The sequence below is a fragment of the Narcine bancroftii genome, chromosome 4 (assembly GCF_036971445.1).
Source record: "Narcine bancroftii isolate sNarBan1 chromosome 4, sNarBan1.hap1, whole genome shotgun sequence".
Classification (NCBI taxonomy): domain Eukaryota; kingdom Metazoa; phylum Chordata; class Chondrichthyes; order Torpediniformes; family Narcinidae; genus Narcine; species Narcine bancroftii.
The window spans coordinates 249,115,238-249,138,532 of NC_091472.1; the positions used below are offsets into that span (position 1 = coordinate 249,115,238).

The 23,295-nt window shown below is 43.4% G+C and overlaps 1 protein-coding gene across 3 annotated transcripts in view; it reads left to right on the forward strand.

Annotated features, from left to right (window-relative positions):
• LOC138761830 (signal transducer and activator of transcription 4-like) overlaps positions 1-23,295 on the forward strand; it is a 111,924-nt gene that overhangs the window by 23,176 nt on the left and 65,453 nt on the right. For 2 of the 3 annotated variants that reach the window (XM_069934627.1, XM_069934629.1), the window contains exons 3-4: positions 5,454-5,598; positions 20,442-20,540. In XM_069934627.1, coding sequence (XP_069790728.1) covers positions 5,454-5,598; positions 20,442-20,540 — 244 coding nt within the window. Of the gene's footprint in view, positions 1-5,453; positions 5,599-14,205; positions 14,280-20,441; positions 20,541-23,295 lie in introns of those variants that run through there. The other variant, XM_069934630.1, reaches the window with a different exon arrangement.

Consider the following 23,295-nt stretch of genomic DNA (forward strand, 5'->3'; position numbering starts at 1 on the left):
ACCACACACGCGCGCAAAACACGCGCACCACACACGCGCGCAAAACACGCGCGCGCAAAACACACGCGCGCAAAACACACGCACCACACACACACCCACAAAACACACCCACACACAAAACACACCCACACACACCCCCACTCCCACACCCCCACACAATGAATCAGAATCTTTCTGCAAATTATTGACATTTATTATGGGTAATTACCACTTACCTAGACCAGTTTATTTTCCCTTGTTCTCTTTGCATTTTTTGGCTGAGGAACAGGGAGATCATCTTGCCTCTACTACCCTCTTGGATGCCCCCTTGAGTATTTCATCCTCTCCTGACCTCTTCATCTCTAATTGCTGATGCAACATCAACTGCCTTGTCTTCTGCACTCTCTTCATCCATTCTAACCTCACTCCTCCCCACACACACACAACACACCCACACACACACAAAACACACCCACACTCACACAAAACACACCCACACTCACACAAAACACACCCACACTCACACAAAACACACCCACACTCACACAAAACACACCCACACTCACACAAAACACACCCACACTCACACAAAACACACCCACACTCACACAAAACACACCCACACTCACACAAAACACACCCACACTCACACAAAACACACCCACACTCACACAAAACACACCCACACACACACAAAACACACCCACACACACACAAAACACACCCACACACACACAAAACACACCCACACACACACAAAACACACCCACACACACACAAAACACACCCACACACACACAAAACACACCCACACACACACAAAACACACCCACACACACAAAACACACCCACACACACAAAACACACCCACACACACAAAACACACCCACACACACAAAACACACCCACACACACAAAACACACCCACACACACAAAACACACCCACACACACACAAAACACACCCACACACACACAAAACACACCCACACACAAAACACCCACACACACACACAAAACACCCACACACACACACAAAACACCCACACACACACACAACACACCCACACACACACACAACACACCCACACACACACACAACACACCCACACACACACACAACACACCCACACACACACACAACACACCCACACACACACAACACACCCACACACACACAACACACCCACACACACACAACACACCCACACACACACACAACACACCCACACACACACAACACACCCACACACACACAACACACCCACACACACACACAACACACCCACACACACACACAACACACCCACACACACACACAACACACCCACACACACACACAACACACCCACACACACACACAACACACCCACACACACACAACACACCCACACACACACAACACACCCACACACACACAACACTCCCACACACACACAACACACCCACACACAACACACCCACACACAACACACCCACACACAACACACCCACACAAAACACACCCACACAAAACACACCCACACAAAACACACCCACACAAAACACACCCACACAAAACACACCCACCCCCACAAAACACACCCACCCCCACAAAACACACCCACCCCCACAAAACACACCCACCCCCACAAAACACACCCACCCACACAAAACACACCCACCCACACAAAACACACCCACCCACACAAAACACACCCACCCACACAAAACACACCCACCCACACAAAACACACCCACCCCCACAAAACACACCCACCCCCACAAAACACACCCACCCCCACAAAACACACCCACCCCCACAAAACACACCCACCCCCACAAAACACACCCACCCCCACAAAACACACCCACCCCCACAAAACACACCCACCCCCACAAAACACACCCACCCCCACAAAACACACCCACCCCCACAAAACACACCCACCCCCACAAAACACACCCACCCACACAAAACACACCCACCCACACAAAACACACCCACCCACACAAAACACACCCACCCACACAAAACACACCCACCCACACAAAACACACCCGCCCACACAAAACACACCCGCCCACACAAAACACACCCGCCCACACAAAACACACCCGCCCACACAAAACACACCCGCCCACACAAAACACACCCGCCCACACAAAACACACCCGCCCACACAAAACACACCCGCCCACACAAAACACACCCGCCCACACACACGCACCCGCCCCACACACGCACCCGCACCACACACACGCACCCGCACCACACACACGCACCCGCACCACACACACGCACCCGCACCACACACACGCACCCGCACCACACACACGCACCCGCACCACACACACGCACCCGCACCACACACACGCACCCGCACCACACACACGCACCCGCACCACACACACGCACCCGCACCACACACACGCACCCGCACCACACACACGCACCCGCACCACACACACGCACCCGCACCACACACACGCACCCGCACCACACACACGCACCCGCACCACACACACGCACCCGCACCACACACACGCACCCGCACCACACACACGCACCCGCACCACACACACGCACCCGCACCACACACACGCACCCGCACCACACACACGCACCCGCACCACACACACGCACCCGCACCACACACACGCACCCGCACCACACACACGCACCCGCACCACACACACGCACCCGCACCACACACACGCACCCGCACCACACACACGCACCCGCACCACACACACGCACCCGCACCACACACACGCACCCGCACCACACACACGCACCCGCACCACACACACGCACCCGCACCACACACACGCACCCGCACCACACACACGCACCCGCACCACACACACGCACCCGCACCACACACCCGCACCCGCACCACACACCCGCACCCGCACCACACACCCGCACCCGCACCACACACCCGCACCCGCACCACACACCCGCACCCGCACCACACACCCGCACCCGCACCACACACCCGCACCCGCACCACACACCCGCACCCGCACCACACACCCGCACCCGCACCACACACCCGCACCCGCACCACACACCCGCACCCGCACCACACACCCGCACCCGCACCACACACCCGCACCCGCACCACACACCCGCACCCGCACCACACACCCGCACCCGCACCACACACCCGCACCCGCACCACACACCCGCACCCGCACCACACACCCGCACCCGCACCACACACCCGCACCCGCACCACACACCCGCACCCGCACCACACACCCGCACCCGCACCACACACCCGCACCACGCACCACACACCCGCACCACACACCCCGCACCACACACCCGCACCACACACCCGCACCACACACCCGCACCACACACCCGCACCACACACCCGCACCACACACCCGCACCACACACCCGCACCACACACCCGCACCACACACCCGCACCACACACCCGCACCACACACCCGCACCACACACCCGCACCACACACCCGCACCACACACCCGCACCACACACCCGAACCCACACACAAAACACCCACACACACACCCACACACAAAACACACCCACACACACCCCCACTCCCACACCCCCACACAATGAATCAGAATCTTTCTGCAAATTATCTTGTATCAGTGGTTCTCAACCTTCTTCTTTCCACTCACTTACCACTTTAAGTATACCCTATGCCATAGGTGCTCTGTGATTAGTAAGGGATTGCTTAAGGTGGTATGTGGGTGGAAAGAAAAAGTTTGAAAACCATTTTTAATTGTACCCAATTGACTCGTTCTGTGCACGGTTTCATAACTCCAAAGGAAATGAGCCAATAACAATTTTTCTCAAACAAAATATTTCAGTAACAATTAGGTCTAGGGCAGTAGTTCTCAACCTTCCCTTCCCACTCACATACCACCTTAAGCAATCCCTTACTAATCAAAGAGCACCTATGGCACAGGGGAAACTTACGTGGTATGTGAGTGGAAAGAAAAAGGTTGAGAACCACTGCCTTAAGTCTTCCAAAACAACCCTAGCTTAATCTTCTAATCACCCACTCCACTCAATATGACTCATGTTTCTCCACCTTACCTCTCAGTCCCTTTGGCATCTGCTGCCTCTATGTTTCACCTCCTCCTGGTTTACCAATGTCACACTGCGCCCCAATTTCACCCCTCCCACCCTGTCGCCTTTGTACTTGCTTCTCCTACATTTCTCCGGGGCTTCGGCTTTAAAGTCAGCCATTCCATTTCTCCAGCTGATGCTGTTCACTCGCTGTGTTCCTTCAGCAGAATATGTTTGGTTTGTTGGGAGGAAAGATTGGCTAAGAAAAGGGTGTTTTGGAAGATTAAAGGTAATTTCCAGAAAGATTAGGTGGGTGTGGAAGAATTTATTTTTAAGATAATGAATTCAAGGCCCTCATAGCATACTGTCTTAAGTGGTGGTGATGGCAGAATCCTTGTTGCATTTTAAAGGGAATGAAACAAGGCCATGATGAACCTGATTAAATGGCTGTTAACCAAGAACTGGGAGGCAAGAAAAGCCTGGATGCTACTTCAAGCAGCAGGTGTTAAACAATCTCTTTTTGTGCCAAATGTATTTTTAATGAGCTTTAGTTGTCCTTTGCTTTGCCCATTTTAAACTCGTTGTAACTTTTTTTTCCCCAATGTAGTCACATTATAAATGTAGAGACATTGGAGGAAAGTTTCAAAAGGAGAGAGAGCTGAAGAAGTAAAGACTTTTGGGAATTAAGTGTCAAAGCTTGAGTTTTGACAATTGGACATCAAAAGGAAAATGAAAAGGGTTGACTAAAAAGGGAGGACTCCAATGGGGGCAAGCAGATCTGTTGTGCCAACTTCTCTACATTGTGTAAATCTTGAAACATTGTTGGGATGCTGACAATTAAAATAAGAGGAATTTGTCTCTGAAACCCTGTCACAAGTCAATCTGAGCTTGATCTTTCCAGCCAGATGTGTGCAAAAAGTTAACAGGATCTTGTACTAAATATAGAAATCATTTCCAAATTAGCAGGACTCGATTTCCATTTTAATTTCTGACCCTTATAGTGGAGTGGTGCTGACTTGCCATCAGACAAATCTGCCTGGAACCGCTATGGAAGAAAGCACTTAAACCACATTGTTGTGCCCACTCCCAGTATTTGCTTCAGTAGATTAATTTCTCTTTATTGGTGGCAGAGCATTGGATGGTGGGTGACATCAAAGCAAAGTTGGTTCCAATTTTGATACAGCATCCTCCTCTTCGTACTTTCCAGCATATTCAAAGGAAAGAAAAACATTTCCATGCTCTTTATTTTGGATCTTAAATACACCTACAGAGAAACTAGTGAATTAGGTTTGTTTGTGTCATTGTTTTCTGAACAATTTTCCATTGTGGAACAAAACCATTGTGTAGATCTTTAACAATGTTCATAACAATTTGAAAAACTTTTACACATAGGATGCATTGATACAAATTTAATTCTTTGGACTTTTTTTTTAACAGGGATCTTGCCTCGAATAATGATTCACTGGCCACCCTTCTCTTCCATAGCTTATTAAAACAAATAGATGATCAGTTCAACCGTTTCTTCCTTGAGAAGAACTTCCTTCTTCAGCACAATCTGAAACGAATTAAACAAAACCTTCAGGTAACTTTTCACAATAATTCTCCCTGATCAGAATTCTCGCTTTCAAGTAGAAATTGATGTATGCAACTAAAGATAATTTTTGATGAATATTTACTTCTACTGAGTTATCAATTGATACATTATCACCTTTTACAAATGTTCACATTCCACCATATCCAATAAATACACCTGTAATGAAAAAGAGTCAAGAAAAATGCTCTGTTGCGTGGGTGTCCTAAATGAAGTAGCCTACATTTTGTTGTTGCTTTATTGCTGTACAAGGGAGGCCCAGTATTTTTCTGTAGGGCATTCAGTTGCAAAATGTGTTCCTGCATGATGGAATACACCTTGTATCATGATAAGAGCACCACGATTCTTCCTCTCCTATCACTGTAATTCTGAAATTAAAAAGATTCAATGCATTGTCATATGCACAAGATACACAAAAATATTTCCATTGTTTGTCTCCTCCTCCGCCACTAGCACCTCTATCACCACAAGGCATGTTGTTCAGCAGTGAACTCAAACTCGAGGCCCCAATTGAAGATCACATCTCTTCACCCTGCCTCGGAATCCCTGATGCTTTAGTAAAATGGCACCCAAGACCTGTGGGAGGCCTGCTCGTCATCCCACCCATACAAATCCCTGACACGATGCAATAAACAAAAGTGCTGGAGAAACTAAGCTGGTCATGCCACATCCATGCAAAATGCCCTATACATCCTTGTAAAGTCCCCTATACCTCCTATGGATGCTGTATGATCTGCAAGTTTCGACAGCACGTTTATGTATTGCCCGCGACCCCAGCATCTGCAGACATTCTTGTATATCTCAAAATCAGAATTTATTGTCATGAACAAATCTCAAGGTTTGTTGTTTTGCAGCAGAAGCCATTTAGTTTTTTTGTGAATGGCTCCTGGGATTCAGGAATCACATCTCTGGATCCTTGAAGCCATTCACATCACCAGGAACCAAAGTAAGATAACTAAATAATCTCACAGGTAGGGGAGAGTGGGGGCACACCAGGCATAAGTGGGAATTGCCCTTGAATACGGTCAAGGGATGACATGGGCTTGTTGCACATATTAAATGGTGTGATGAGTGAGGTTTGGATTCAGTATTGAAGGATCAGGGTTGAACATGATATGGTTGTAGGATGGTGTACCCAATCGGGAGGTGGGGTGTTCACTCACTCAATGAGATGGTAATACAAGTGTTGGTGGTTAAAACAGTTGGTGCATGGCTTGGACACATTACCAGGCTAGTGGCCTCAGAAGAATGACCAGACATGCCAACAGATAGCATGAAGACATCAGCTGTGAAGTTGGGTGTGACACAAAGGGACATACGTAAAAGGAACCCAGCTAGAAGATGGATTTTGAACTCCAAGGCAGCAAACTTGCTAAGCTTTAATGACTCAACATTAAAATAGACCTCAACTCTTCTATTGAAATCTATTAAGATGTTATTGCTCCATGCCATTCATTAGATTCAAATGTGCAAAAAAAAACTGGATGTAGGAAGAAAGCAGAGAGTAGTAGTGCAAGGAAAGTATTCTGCCTGGAGGTCAGTAACTAGAAGAGTGCCACGGGGATCTGTTCTGGGACCCCTGTTCTTTGTGATTTTATAAATGACCTGGATGAAGAGGCAGATGGATGGGTCAGTAATTTTGCAGATGGCACGAAGGTTGTTGGAGTTGTGGATGGAGATGAAGGTTGTGTAAGGTTTCAAGATGATATAGAAAGGATGCAAAGTTTGGCAGAAATGTGGCAGTTGGATTTCAATCCGGATAAGTGTGAGGTGATGCATTTTGGAAGGTCAAGCCAGAAGGTTGAGTACTGGGTTAATAATTGCTTAAAAGTGTGGATGAATAGAAGGACCTTGGGGTGCAAATCCATACATCCCTCAAAGTCACTGCACAGGTTGATAGGATAGTTAAAAAGGCCTGTGGGATGCTGGGCTTCATTAATAGGGGGATAGAATTCAGGGCTAGAGAGGTCATGTTATAACTCTACAAATCTTTAGTAAGACCACACTTAGAGTATTATGTTCAGTTCTGGTCACCTCATTCTCAGAAGGATGCAAAAGCTATGGAGAGAGTGCAGAGGAGATTTACCAGGATGTTTCCTGGATTGGTTAGCAGAGATGGGACTTTTCATTTTGGAACATTGAAGGATCAGAGGAGACTTGATAGAGGTCTACAAGATTATGAGAGGCATAGAATGGGTGGACAATGAATTAAATTATTTACCTTTATTGTCTACAATTAAGTATGATTTAAATCAGTGGAAAGATTTACCTATAGCATTGATAGGGTGTGTTAATTATATTAAAATGATATATTTCCCTGAATTCAATATCTTTTTCAGTCAATTCCCTGTAGGGTTCCCCAAAATTTTAAAAAGATTTGAAAACTTTGGTGAGGAATTTTTTGTGGAAAGACAAAATGGCAAGGGTGCCATTACAGAAGATAACTTGGAAGGATGCATTAGGAGGTTTACAACATCCTAATTTTCAGAATTATTATGAATCAGCTCAGTTGAAATTCATTAATAGGATGTTTCAAGTGGATAATCCTTTGATGTGGGCTAATATTGAATTATCTCAGATTAGTGAGAAGAAGATGGATAGAATTTATCAATAGAATTCTCCGTTATAATTTGCCTGTTTTAAAACATTTAATGGAATTATGGAATAAAAAAATGAAACTATAGGTTCTCAAGGTAAAATTTTGGCTAAAACGCCTTTGTTTCAAAATAAGCTTTTTCCTTTTATGGTTAATAGTCAACTTTTGAAGTTGTGGGAAAAGAAAGGAATTAAACTGGAGAAGATTGTTATGAAGCAGAATATTTTATTTCCTTTCAAATAATGAAAGAGAAATATGAAATATCTTAAAATACTCTTTTTTAATTATTATCAAGTTAAAGCTTGATTGTTGGATAATTTTGGACATACCTTAAGGCTACCGAGATGGTCTAAATTGAAAGTTTACTTACTAATGGTGATATCTGAGATGTATGCTTCATTACAGAATAAAATGCTTAAGATGGATGTTTATAAATCTAGATTAAAGTGGGGAAACATATTTGGCTGTATCTATTTCTCAGGATGATTGGATGAATTTATGTGAAGATAGTGTGACTAAAATTATAAATGTAAAGAATCGATTGGTTCGTTATAATTTTATCCATCAATTATATTTAACTCCAGAGAAATTTAGGAAATATAAATGTATTTCTTCTGATTTATGTTTTAGATGCCATAAGGAAGTTGGCTCTTTTTTTTTACATTCTGTTTGGTTATGTGAGATGGTTAAACCTTTTTGGAATAAAATTAGGGAGTTTTTAGAAGTTATGTTTAAATTTAAAATTTCACTTGATCCTATGGTATTTTTTTTGGGTTATATTAAGAAATTGAGTTTGGAGCTAAAACTAGATAAATTTCAAATTGCTTTTTTGAGACTGGCCTTAGCTGTGGCTAGGAAATATTTGGCAATTAGATGGAAAAATGAAACTAACTTGAGTATTCAACAATGGAATTTGGAAATGAAATCTTGTATTCTATTGGAAAAGATAACATATCATTTGCGTAATAATTATTCCTCTTTTGTTAAAACTTGGAACCCGTATATGGAACATATGCAGTTGAATCATTAATATTTTCTTCCCCCATGCACTGATGGTGTTGTCCCAAACCATGGCAAATAATTGAAGGGAGTTATGTCATTTGATCTCCTCTTTTTCTTTCTTCTTTCTTTTGGGGTAGTTTAGGGGTGGGGTGGGTGGGTTAGGGTTGGGGGGGTGGGGGATATATGTGGTAAAGTATCGTGTATTGGTTTGTACTTGTTTAATAAATGATTAATAAATAAAATTTTCAAAAAAAATAGAATGGGTGGACAGCCAACACTTGTTTCCCAGGTAAGATCAGCAAATGCCAGAAGCCATGTACAAAGGGAAGGGAGGGAAGTTTAGGGGAGACATCAGGGGTAAGTTTTTTTTAACACAGAGAGTTGTGGGTGTCTGAAATTCCTTGCCAGGGATGTGGGAGTAGCTGGAACATTGGGGCATTTAAAAGACCCTTAGATGAAAGAAAAATAATAGAGGGTTTTGGAGTAGGAAGGGTAAAAACTTTTTTTAAGGAAGGGATAAATGGGTCAGCATAACATCGAAGGCTGAAGGGCCTGTACTGTGCTGTATTGTTCTATGTCTTCGGTAGCCATGATTAAGGTGACTGGATGATAGCTAATATCCACTTGTTCAAAGTTTCTATTAGGGATAAGCCTGGAAATTCAAAGCTAGTGAGCCTTGCATCAGTAGTAGGGAAACTGTTGGACAGGATTCTGAGTGACTAGATTTATGTTCCTTTGAAAAGGCAGGGACTGATTAGAAGGATGGAACCTGATTTTGTTCAGGGGATATTATGACTCACTAATCTGAGTTTTTAAGGAGATAATTAAAATTGGTGAAGGCAGTGCAATGGATGTGGATTACATAAACTTTAGTAGGCTTTTGATTGGTCCCATGGAAGGCTGAGTAAAACATAACAGTCTGCAGATGCTATGATTGTAGTAAAAACATGCCAAAATGCTGGAGGAACCCCAGTTGGCAGCTAGGAGATAAAGATATATTGCCAATGTTTCAGGCCTGAGCCCTTTCTCAAGGAATAATCAAAGACTGGAAGGCTGGTCCAGAAGGTGAAGAGACAAGTAATCTGAGGTGTGTTGGCAAACAAAATTGATAACTGGAGACAGAGAATAGTGGTGGATGAGTGTTTTTTTCTGACTGGAAGTTTGTAATAAGTGGCAAAATGTAAGGATCAGAGATGAGACCTTGTTTATGATATGTAAATAACTTGGATAATAATGTAGGTGGTCTGATTATAAGGTTTGTAGACAGCACAAAAGTTGGAGGTGGAGACATTGAAGAAGGTTGTAAGATGTAGATCAGTTGGAAAGTTGAGCAGTGCGGTGGCAGATGGAATTTAATCTAAACAAATATGGGGTAATGCATTTCAGGATGTCATATATTGGCAGGGTATATTCAGTAACTGGCAGAGAATTTGGGTTCATTGTTATATGGGGACCTTTTCTGCCCTAATGTGATTCTTTGTGTTCTTGCACTGTAACTAACAGCCCTCATCCCACCCTCCAACTGCCCCTATTCACCCATCAACTGGATGACCGCTTCCACTTTTCCCAAAGGCACCCTTGGCCATATTGTATCAGAGATGTGCTCTTCACACCGTCCATCCCTTTCCCATATTGTTTTCAACTAAAAATATGGATTTAGTAATTCAGAAGTGTGTTTTAGATGTGGATTATGTGAAGGAACTTTTTCACACTCCGTTTGGCTTTGATAAGGTTCAACCATTTTGGCAAAAAATTAGGGAATTTTTTTCAAAAATTGTTTAAGATTAAATTTTTATTACATCCAAACATTTTTTTTCTTGGGTTGTACTGTCCTATTTAGTGATTTGGGGTTGGACAAGTTTCACACAGCTTTTCTTTGTCTCGCACTGGCACGTAAATGTGTGGCGATTCATGGAAAGCAGGGGATGAGGTAAATGTAACTCGATGGCAATAATGAGTTGAGGTCTTGTATTCATATGGAGAAAATAACATCTAATCTACATAACAAACATTTCGAGCTTGGGCCCTTCATCAAGGTATATGACAAAATGACCTGCTGGATTTCTCCAACATTGTTTTTACTTCAGTCACAGAGTCCTGCTGACTTTTGTGTTTTACTCGGTTTTTTTTTCTCCCTCTTGCTCAGTTGCTCAGTTATGACAAAGGTCTCCAATCTGAAATGTTAACCTTCAAAGTTCAAATTTATTGTCAGAGTACATGCATCACATACAAACCTGAGATTCTTTCTCCTACCGGCTAGGCAGAATTTCTTCTTACTGGTAACTGTAAACTGTATTCAAGAGGAAAGACGTATACAAAATAAAGAAATGTAAATAAACTGTGCAATGCAGAGAAAAATAATATTCAATAATAAACAACTTGCAGATTAAGAGTCCTTTAAATGAGTGTCTGATTGGGCCTACTATTTAGGAGTTTTATAGTTGAGGGGTAGCAACAGTTTCTGAACCTGGTGGTACAAGTCTTGTAGCACCTATACCTCTTTCCTGATGGCAGCAGCAAGAACTAAAGATGTCCTGGGTGGTTTGGATCTTTGATGATTGCCGCTGCTCTCTGACAGCAGCGCTCAATGTAAATTTTCTTGGTGGTAGGGAGAGTACTGTGGTTTGCGCACTACCCTTTCGTAGGGCTTTCTGCTCAGAGGTATCAGTGCTTCCATACGGGTGGGGATGCAGCCAGTCACTACATTCCACTACACATAAGCTTTCTAATATCATACTGATCTTCTGCAAGCTCCGGAAGAAGTAGAGGTGCTGACATAACTTTCTTCACAATGATATTTGTATGATGGGTTTAGGAAAGGTCCTCTGAGATGGTGATTCTTGGGAATTTAAATATGCTCACCCACTCCACCTCTGATTTCCCCCCCCCCCCCCACCCACCTCTGATCACTGGATCATACACCTCTAATTTTCTTTTCCTAATGTCTACGATCAGTTCCTTCATCTTGGCTACCTTAAGTGAGAGGTTTTTGTTAATACATCATTCTGCCAAGTTTTCAATTTGCCTCCTGTATGCTGACTCATCGCCCCTTTTTATATAGCCCTCTACGGGAGGATATAGGCCACTCCGGGAGGATATAGGCCACTCCGGGAGGATATAGGCCACTCCGGGAGGATATAGGCCACTCCGGGAGGATATAGGCCACTCCGGGAGGATATAGGCCACTCCGGGAGGATATAGGCCACTCCGGGAGGATATAGGCCACTCCGGGAGGATATAGGCCACTCCGGGAGGATATAGGCCACTCCGGGAGGATATAGGCCACTCCGGGAGGATATAGGCCACTCCGGGAGGATATAGGCCACTCCGGGAGGATATAGGCCACTCCGGGAGGATATAGGCCACTCCGGGAGGATATAGGCCACTCCGGGAGGATATAGGCCACTCCGGGAGGATATAGGCCACTCCGGGAGGATATAGGCCACTCCGGGAGGATATAGGCCACTCCGGGAGGATATAGGCCACTCCGGGAGGATATAGGCCACTCCGGGAGGATATAGGCCACTCCGGGAGGATCATCAGCAAATTTGTAAATTGTATTGTTCTCGGTGAGTAGAGTGAGTAGAGCTGTAGGCTAAGTACACAGCCTTGTGGTGCTCTGGTGCTGATTGAGATGTTGGAGGAGGTGTTCTTGCCAATCTGCACTGATTGGCGTCTGGAGGTGAGGTAATCCAAGATCCAATTACACAGTGGGATATTGACACCCAGGATTTAAAATGTGATTAGTTTTGAGGGGCTGATGCTGTTGAATGTAGAACTGTAATCGATAAAGAGCATCCTGATGTATGCATCTTTGCTGTTCAAATGTTCCAGGGTTTTGTGCCAATGAGATGGAATTTGCCATAGACCTGTTGCTGCGGTAGCAAATTGGAGCCGACCCATGTTGCCACTCAACACATTGAGTTCATCCAGCAGATTTTGCTCTGCACTAAACTGCCTCACCTGCTGAGTATTTCCAGCATTTTCTGTTTTTATTAAAGAAGCACGAGGCTCTTGAGAGTAGAAGGAAGGAAGGAATTTGATAGAAAATGGGAAATTTTCATTTTTGAGTGAAGACAGGAGAAAAAAAACCAAGGGTTATTGAAGGCAGTATTATCAAATAAAAGACTTCATTTCATCACTGAAAAGCAGGGCTAAACTAAGGGCTTGATCATTGGTACAAAAGTGGTATGATTAACTTGTTTACCATTGGGAAATAACCTGGGTGGCATGTGTATCTGGGAATGTGAACCAAATGGAAGGGTGCTGGTCAACAGCATCCAGCACCATTAATGTGCAGACCATTACCTGCTGATGTAGTTACAGTCAGCATTGTTTATTTATTTCACAATAAAACATGTTAGAAGCTGATTCAGACCATTGATCCTATGCTTCCCAGTTACACCATATTGTCTGCAAGAGTCTTAATAAAATCAGCCTCAAGTCATACAGCAGAAGCTTCAACTGGTCTTGATCTAATTTATTGGTAATAAGATCCAGATCCCCATTTAGATTTTGACATGACCCCAAGGCAGGAATGTGAAAAAAAATGCCCAAACAAACACTTGCAAGCCAGGTGCTATATTTGTTGTTGATGAAATGTTCTGCACTTGTAGAACAAGGGCAATAAACCTGAATTTTGGACTCCAATCTTTTCACTGAGACAATCCAACTGCAATCAAAAATAAGTAAGTTACATTTTGTTTTGAAAATAGTGTTTTTGCTTGTCTTTGTCAGTGCTCACTGACACCATTAAGTCAAAATAAAGAAACTTTCTGTAAATGGAAAATATTTGCACATTTGAGTGGTTAACAACATCCTGTTAAGATTTCTTGAAGTGAGACCACGGGACAGAGGAAATTGTATTGCTCAGCACATGACATTTATCAAATTTCTTCAGGATTTCAGTTACTTTGTTTTCTGCTATTTCCTCAGGCAGTATACAGGAAATGGTTAGCACTGAAGATGCTCTTTATTTCAAACTATTCTAAATGTGACAGAAATTTCATTTTTTTTTCATTGAAGCAAAGTTGCTTTCAAGTGGTAATACCTTGCATATTACTTTAGAATGATGGTGAGAATTATTTGGTCTTATTGATGTTCATTATTATTTTACAGTTAATTTAATTGGACCAATTTGTAAGTTTTCATCTGCAGCTGCTAGGTCTTGCGTACAGACGCCAGGTTCTATTGATCCCATCATAAACTGGTATCTAAGCATTGAACGTAACGATGGGAAAGTGTGCCTGTTTGTGTCTGGGCCAGAACTATTTAAATAGTGGATTAAAATATTTGTATAATTATTGTTGATTTTAATATAATATTGGGTTGTTATAACAGAAAACTAACGATCTAATGAATTTATCCATTAATGTGATGATAAGAGGCAGCCTGCATTTGCTGCCTGTATTAAATAAGAGCTCATTAGACAGAGCTTAGTTGCCTATTTCAGCTGCAGTTTCAGCTGCTGGGACCTTGATAGCATCGTCCTATGCTGCATTTTGGAATGATACCTCTTCCTGAAGTGATACCGATGTCTGCATGTTTTCTGGACCTGAAATTAAAGAGAAGAACTGAAATTAGTTTGTGTTTGAAGGGCAAAGAGTGAGAGAAATGTCTCCACCATAAAGAAAGTTGGGTGAGGTGTAAGATTCTGCCACTTTCCATGATGATCTTTTTTATCTCCAGCCTTAATGATGAGAAGAAGCAAGTACTGATCTCCTTTCACACTCCTGTCATGGCTTGTGTTGGTCCTACTGTGGCGTGAAAGAAAAGATTGTTAGTGAGACTCAACCAGAGACTGCGAATTTTGAGCAAAGCAGAATCTGCTGGATGAACTCAGTGTGTTGAGCAGCATCAGTAAGAGAGAAAAGACCAGGACTCATCAAAACTGAGAGTGTAGAGTAAGGAGGGCAGAGTGGAAAGAATTGGGCAGGGAACAGTAGGGGATTAGTAAACCAGAGCAGGGTAGGAGATGGCAGATAGAGATTGATGCACTGTCAATTACTCCAAAAGACTGAAGATGAGCAAACTGATAGGCTTTTATTTGCTATAGAACAAAAGTGTGTCCATGCAGCTCAACTGCCCTGATCTGCGGAGGGGGCTGTGGAACAGTTACCTTTATTCAGGAGACTGAGAGGGGCCAACTGTACAGTCAGTAATGGGAGTGCCCAAACAGATAAATATACATATACAGTGGCTAACCCACCCCTTTTTTTTAAAGAGTGGCGGGATGAAGTAATGGTAATACAGTTACAAGTTGAGTCTTTCAGGTGAGCTTGTTTTTTGCTGTGACTGTTGTAATACCGACTGTGATTGCGGTGCAGTGGCGGGGTCCTGAGGAGTCTAGGGTGCCTGTGTGCATTCGTCAGCGTTGGGCTGGTGGGTATGTGTCAACAAGTCTGGCGTGTCCTCTGGTGGTGAGGTAATGTGCCATGGCCTTGGTGCACTGTGCATGAGGAGGGTGTGGAGTGATCAGTGAAGGTGCCAGATCCCAGACTGGGGTCGGTGTCTTCGTGTCCATCAGGGTACGCCACGTAGGTGAATTGGGGGTTGGTGTGGAGGAGATGGATGAACCCTTTAGACCAGAGGGTCGGACTTGTGGCCTCTCACGTGCTTCTGGAGTAGAATTGGCCCTGGGGACAGGAGCCATGCTGGCAGTATGGTCCTTGTCACTGATATTCTGGGAAAGGAAAACATGTTCATGCAGTGTGGTATTCGTGGCAGTACATAGGAGTGACCTAATGGAGTGGACTTGCTGCCACTGGGAGAGACTGGAAGCCCCTAGACCACAGAGCTAGGAGGAGGGCCTTCCAGATCATGGCATTTTCCCTCTCCACCTGTCCGTTCCCCTGGGGATTGTAGCTGGTGGTCCTACAATCAGAGACCCAGATCTGGATGAACTGTGGACAGCCTGGTCTGCAGGTTGTGGCCAAAACTTAGCTCTGCTGGGGTGCATTTTGTGGTAGAATGTGGCATGTTTCCGTGCCCTAAGAGAATATCTGCGATTTTAAGTGTCCAGGAGGTGTTTAGAAGTTTCATGGTTTTCACTGATTTTTGAATGTTGTACAAACATTCTGCCTCCCCATTAGTACTTGGGTGATAGGGTGCGGACAAAATAAGTCTGAGATTGTTGTTGCGCATACATTTTTAAAAATGTTCCAGTGTAAATTGAGGCCCATTGCCTGTAACTAATTCATGAGGCAATCAGTAATTGGCAAAGATAACTCGTAGACAGTCAATTGTGGGATCTGCTTTGGTGTTTTGTGAAACTACTGGCCATTTGGAGTGAGCGTCCACAGCTATTCAGAAAGTCTCACCCATGAATGGTCTAGTGAAGTCTATGTGAATCCGCTGCCAGGATTTGGTTGGCCATTTCCATTGGTTAGCTTCAGCTTGCGGCATTTTTGGCTGCACTGACTGACATACTTTGCATTTTCTTACTGTTGTTTCAATGTCTCTCTCTATGGAGGGCCACAAGACATGCATGCAGGCCAGTGCCTTCATTCATACCATTCCCGGATAGTTGTGGTGTAGTTCTGATAACATGGTTGTTTGCCATTTGGCTGAAATAATTGTACGGGTACCCCATAGTAAACATCCTTCTTTGACTGTTCATGGCAGTGTGTGTGGTAAGGTTTTAGATCTTCTGGGATGACTTCAGATTCGGGCCACCCATTAAAGGTGAAGTATAGGATTTTGCTTAAAGTTTCCAATATTTGTTGGAAAACCACTGCATGGTTGCTGAGGATTTGGTCGCGTTCCGGCTGGGAGGTGTCTGTGTGGTTTACATTTAGTATTGAACCAATTTCCAGCCAGTCTAGGAGAACGTGTTGTAGCCAGTTTCTTCCAAAACGTGCTGGTCCCTGGGTATCTACAATGTAGAGAGAGTGTTTTTGGTTGCTGTTGTTTGTATTGTACTTGGACTGTACATTTTCCAAACACCTTGATTTTTGTCTCCTGTAACAGGTTCTAGGATTATTTCAATTGTTTTTACCGGGAGATGTGGTAGCAAGTGTTACTTTACATGTAATGGCGTTAGGGACACCTCAGTCCCTGTGTCTAACTCCATCTTCAGGTGGTGTCTGTTTTTAGCTGTATAAAGATTGCTGTGTTTCTTCAGATGTTGTAATATTTCAGGAGCTGAAATTTCTGGAGCTTGAAGGTCAGCTGTTGGGCTGTAATCATCATTGTTGCTGGGTTGCCTCTCTCTCTCTGTAATTGTTTTGACTTTAACTGCCTACTTATTTGCAGGCCACTTGCGCTTTAGAAGCGGACATTTAGCTTTGATGTGCCCTTTTGTTTTGCAATGGTTGCATTTAGAATTTAGAATTTTTGAAGAAACAGTTTTCTGGTCAGTGGTTGTATTTCCCATAACGGAAGCATTGTTGGTGGGAAGAACTCCTGACTAGTACGTCTGGTTGACCCACATCCAAGTTTTTATCTGCCATTTCAGAGCTGCAGGCAGTCCTGTACGCAATCTGTAACATAATGTCTACATCCATTGCTAATAATTTTTGCCTTGTTTAGTGATTTGCCAGCCCCATCACTAATCTGTCTCACAAAGCTTGATTTAGAAACTGCTCAAAACAACAGTGCTCCTCCAGTCTGTGCAATGATCCCAGGTATTCTCTTCCTGTTTCTCCTGGTCCTTGTCTCCTTTCATAGACTCATTGCCTTTCTGGCTTAACTGGTGGTTTTGGGCTTAAATGGTTCCTTGGAGCTGTGCATAATTCATTGAATGTCTTTATCCCTGGATCCTCTGGGGACAGCAATGTCTTAAGGAGGTCAAATGTTTTGCTGTCCATTACACTGAGGAAGAGGGCATGTTTTCGGTTTACTGCACCTTCCACAATATTGTGGGCTACGCAGTAGTAGTTAAACTGTTCTATGTAGTTATCCCAACTTTCTTCTACTTTGTTGAATTCCTCGAACTTTCCCTCCGCCATCTTGGTGTGCTTTCACCTTGCTCTATTGGCGGAAATTTGTTGGGATTGTTAGGTAGTTGTTTTCTACCTTTCTTCTGTTGTTTTTCTTCTCACAGTTGATGCATGGAGTATGTGTAGGGTTTGTTTCGTTCCTTGTCGCCACTGTTGTGTGTATGCACTCACACAATTAAGACTTGGAGACGTGATGCTTTCTCATCCTTCACTTCTCTGGCTACTGAGACACAGGTTTATGTATATGGAAGGGTGACACATGGACGTAATGATGTCCAGCAGAGGGTGGGTTTATACCCAGTGCCTGTGGCTGTTGATTACTTATGTCTTTAGAATTTAAATTTCAAACAAACAGCCACTTTGATTCTGGGTCTGAGTGGAGGAGATGAAGTCCTATGCTTTAGCATCAGGGTGTAAAGAAACTTCTGTGTCATGTGATGAGACATTTCAGAGAAGATATTACTGAAAACAGGGACGTTTTGAAACCAGAAGTTGTTGACCATCTCGATTGAAGATACAGTAGCCAGAAAATGTACTGTTACATATAACTCCTGGTCAAAGGAGAACACAGAATAAATGGCTTTGAATGAGGAAAGCCATTTGACACAGGCGCCTCAGACTGCCCAGGACCCCACCATTGCGCTGCAATTGCAGCCGGTAATATGATGGTCGCATTGAAAATCCAGACCACCTGAAAGACTCATTTTGTAACTGTATCATCACCGCTTCACCCCGTACGACTTTGTTTTAAAAAGGGTTGAATGTGGTAAACCACTGTATGCATATATTTATCTGTTTGGACACACCCATTGGCCAACTATACCTGGGCTCCTCCCACAGGCTCCTGAATAAAGGGGACTGTTCCACAGCCCCCTCCCCAGTGAAGGACAGTCGAGCAGCATGGACATGCCTTTGTTCTAAAGCTAATCATAGCCTCTCAGTTTGCACAACTTCAGTCTTTTGGAGTCGTTGATGGTGCATCAGAAGGTTTAAAGAAATAATTAGGAAAAAATAGGACTAAAGAGAGAAAATATCATTAAACCAAAATGCTTTCTAAGTTGTATTCATATCTTCAAAGTATGTTTAACACCGGATTATTAGTTAATTTACTTAGAGATATAGGAAGTGAGGAGAAATTTTTCTAACAGTTAGATTCGAGAGATATCCACATAGGGACAGTCTTCACGGTTATTATAATATAACCAAAATGTAAGGTTTTGTATATTGACTGCACAATAATAAAACCTAAAGTTTGGAAAGGCTAAGCCTCCATTTTTAAAAGTTTTTTGAAAGGACTTTATTAGGCAAGGGTGTTTATTCTTCGATATATAGGAAGATAGGATTGAGTTAAGGGAATCAAAAAAATACAGGAATAAAAACAGGCAGAGCCTGAAAACAATCATTAAAAGGGGCTATAAAAGGTTAGTTTGCAAAATTAAAGAGTATAGCATTGAGGATAATACACTGGAATAGAATAAAAATTGATTGATCAATAAGAAACCATTTCAGAGTGGCAGAGAGAGAAGAATGGGTGCAGCTGGAGTCACTATTTGGAGCCCCAACTATTCACAGCATATATCGATGATTTGAATATGAGAACAATATTTCAAAATGTTGTTATCAGACGTAAAGTGAGTGGGATTTTGAATTCTGAGGAGAAGGTAAAGAAGATTCAAGACAATTTGAATGGAGCAAGTGGGGAAACACATTGCAGATGTGGTTAACCACTTTGTTAGGTGAAATAAAGGTGGTGTATTACTTAATTAGATCTAGATTGTAATGTACCAAAGCTTTAGGTATCCTTGTATACCAGTCAAGGAAAGAAAGCATGCTTAAGACAGCCAATGGGCAAATGGCACACTGGTCTTCATTACAAGAAGATTTGAGTACGGGAGAAGGATATCTTACTAAAATTATACAGGACCTTGCTGAGTATTGTGGGCAGTTTTGGTCTCCTTATCCAAGAAAGAATTCTTGCCACAGAGGAAGTACATTGAAGGTTGATTCTTTCAATGGTGAATCTGCTGTTTGAGGAGAGATTGGACTGACAAGGGCTTAGAAGTTATGGAAGTCACTGAATATTCTTAAGAAGAAGACAAGATAAATTTCTAGATTTAAAAGGTGAGAACAGGGAGAGAGCAAGAATATGGTTGAGAATAAACGTTTGAAGAATAATGGTCTTTCTTGCCTTCCTAGACCATAAAATATGTATATGCAAGGACATGAAAAAGGTTCTCAGTGTATTAGAGAATAGTTTGAATAGTTTAACACTACACAACATTTATTTTGTGTTATAGGTGCAATATCTTGGAAATCCTTTGCATATGGCATCAGTTATAGCAAGTTGCCTAAGGGAAGAACGGAGGATTCTTACAACAATCAATGCACCTGAAGAGGTATGCATTTTCTTTCCGTGGGTGTCGTGAATTGTAAAAAGCATACCAGGTGGCTTTTTATTTTCTTTCTAACCAGCGATCAATTAAATGTGAGGTAAAATAGGTTTGTTTCATATAAGATTAGTATTTTATTAAGCAACATTATTACAGCGCCAGCGACCTGGTTTGAATACGGCGTTGTCTGCAAGGAGTTTGCACCCTCTCCCCATGGCTGCGTGGGTTTCCTCCCACCTTTCAAAACTACAGGGTTGTAGGTTAATTGGGGTATTTAAGCAGCATGGACTCATGGGCCAGAAGGTCTTGTTGCTGTGGTGTCAAATTTTCCCCGGCAACCACTGCAACCGTGTCTGCCTGTCCCGCATCGGACTTGTCAGCCACAAACGAGCCTGCAGCTGACGTGGACATTTTACCCCCTCCATAAATCTTCGTCCGCGAAGCCAAGCCAAAGAAGAAAGAATTATCTTTGCCAATCTTCCACTGCAAATTCATGTTTCCCATTAGATTTGGACATTTTACCCCCTCCATAAATCTTCGTCCGCGAAGCCAAGCCAAAGAAGAAAGAATTATCTTTGCCAATCTTCCACTGCAAATTCATGTTTCCCATTAGATTTGGAAATCCAATATCCTGATATTTAATCATTTTAACCTTTTTAAGAATGTCTAAAAAATCTAACTTGTAATATAGTCCAACACAGTTGAATCCAAGTCCATGGTCAATATTGTTGAAGCCATTTGCAATACAGTAATTTATTCTGCCCCCTTGAGCTCTCCGGCACTATATGTATTTGCTTGTGGTCTGGGTGTTCCTAAATTGAACCATCAGCATGGTCAGTAGTATAAAGAGTTTTGCACAAAAGCTGATGAATAAATTGCAATGTGACCACTATTATTTCGTCCGAGTATCTTTTGTGTGATCAACTACAGTGTGTTTCAACACCATTTTGTGCTCAGCAAGTGTAGGATGAGCTGCAGCATGTATCAGCTGTACAGTATTTCAGTTCTACTTATTTCTGCAGTGATTTCAGATTAAACATGTGGAGATGTCATGTTCAATATCTGTGGAATATGTTCAGGATAGCAATCCATTCTTTGATCCTAGTTCTTATCTGTGAATGCAAGTAGCTTTCCCAGTTTAAAGGAGTTTAAAACTAGGCAATGTTACCGGTCCCCATCTTGACAACCTTTTACAGTGGCACAATTGAGTGTCCTGTCTGGCTATATCATTTTCTGGTATGGTAGCTTACAAAGCATTTAGACTAGAAGTCCATAGAGAGGAATATTAAAACAACAGAGATCACTGGGGTTTCCCTTTACTCTATTGATGATACTTAAGGGACTGTTGCCTAAATAGGGTTCAAGGAATTATAAAAGACCCTTTCCATCCCACTAGCATCAAGAAAGAAGCGTCGAAATCAGGGCTACCAGGCTGGGTAATAGTTTCTTCCCGCAGTCTATGAGATCAATGAACATTATCCTGTAACCATGTAAATCATCCCATATAGTGAGTGTGTACACCCACGTACACACATTTTGGTTATTTATGTGCTTTTTGTTTGCGTACCATGATCTGGAGAGACACTAGCCGCTTTCAGATGCAATCGCTTCGAGAATGCACCTGCAGAAGCAGCTGTGGGTGTGTTCGAATCGATGTTCAGGTGGCAGCGCTGAAAGCATGTTCTGGCACCTGAAAGGGCTGGCTGGAGGAGAGGCGCCTCGGAGCGAACGCCAGCTCCTGTCGACTGTGGCCTTAGTCCCGCCCGCTGTCGTGACGTCATTTGCAGTGCGTTGAGGCCGAAGCAGAAGGAAACACAGGATCATGGTGGGCCCAGAGCAGAGAAAAGAAAAGCCTCTAATGTACTGAAAACTGTGACTGTACCGGTAATGGCAAGCCTGCACACTCTCCAGTTTCCCAAAATCGCGCCAAAGCGTCTCAGGCTGACGACGTCACAGCGACATCATCAGCCCACCCCCTAGCAGCCGCTGCTGCTTTCCAGTGCCTTGGGGGTTTGCTCAGAAGCAGAGCATATAACTCCCCGAGGAGGGTTGGGTAAATACTCCTCGGGGCTGGGTTTTCCGCTTTCAGGTGGCCTCCCGACAGCCGCATTTGGGTAGAATAGGCGGCTTTACATCGGGGTATTCTGGCCCGATGTAAAGCTGCTACTGTTTCATCAAGGTAGGGGCTGGTAGCCTTGCCTAGTTTTATGCTACTTGTATTCATAAATAAGAATTAGGATCAATGAGTGGTTGCCTTTCCTAAGGCAGATAGCACAGATATTAAACATGACATCTCCATATGTTTATTCTGAAATCACTTCAGAAATACCCAACTTCTAAAACTGAAATATTGTACAGCTGATTATCTTTAATCCACTACCATCAAGAAAAAGGTACAGGAGCATCAAACTGCTTTGTTTGGTTGTATATTCAATTGGACGATAATAAACTTGAACAGACATAGATTTAAGATGAGAGAGCAAAGATTTAAAAGTGCAATGAGCTGCCAGAAGAAATAGAACAATGAAAAATTTCCAACATTTAATAGGCATTTCGAGAGACGTGGATAGTATTAAATGGATATGGGCCAAATGGCGACAAGTCGGTTTGCTTAGGTTCCGATAGCTCAGTGGTCTTATAAACCAGGGGTTGGGAGTTCATTCCTCGCTGGTTCCTCATTTCTGTGAGGGACACTTGATCAAGTGGCAACTCTCTGTCTTCCTTACAGTAGACGAAGGTAAAGAATTTCATGTATGTAACA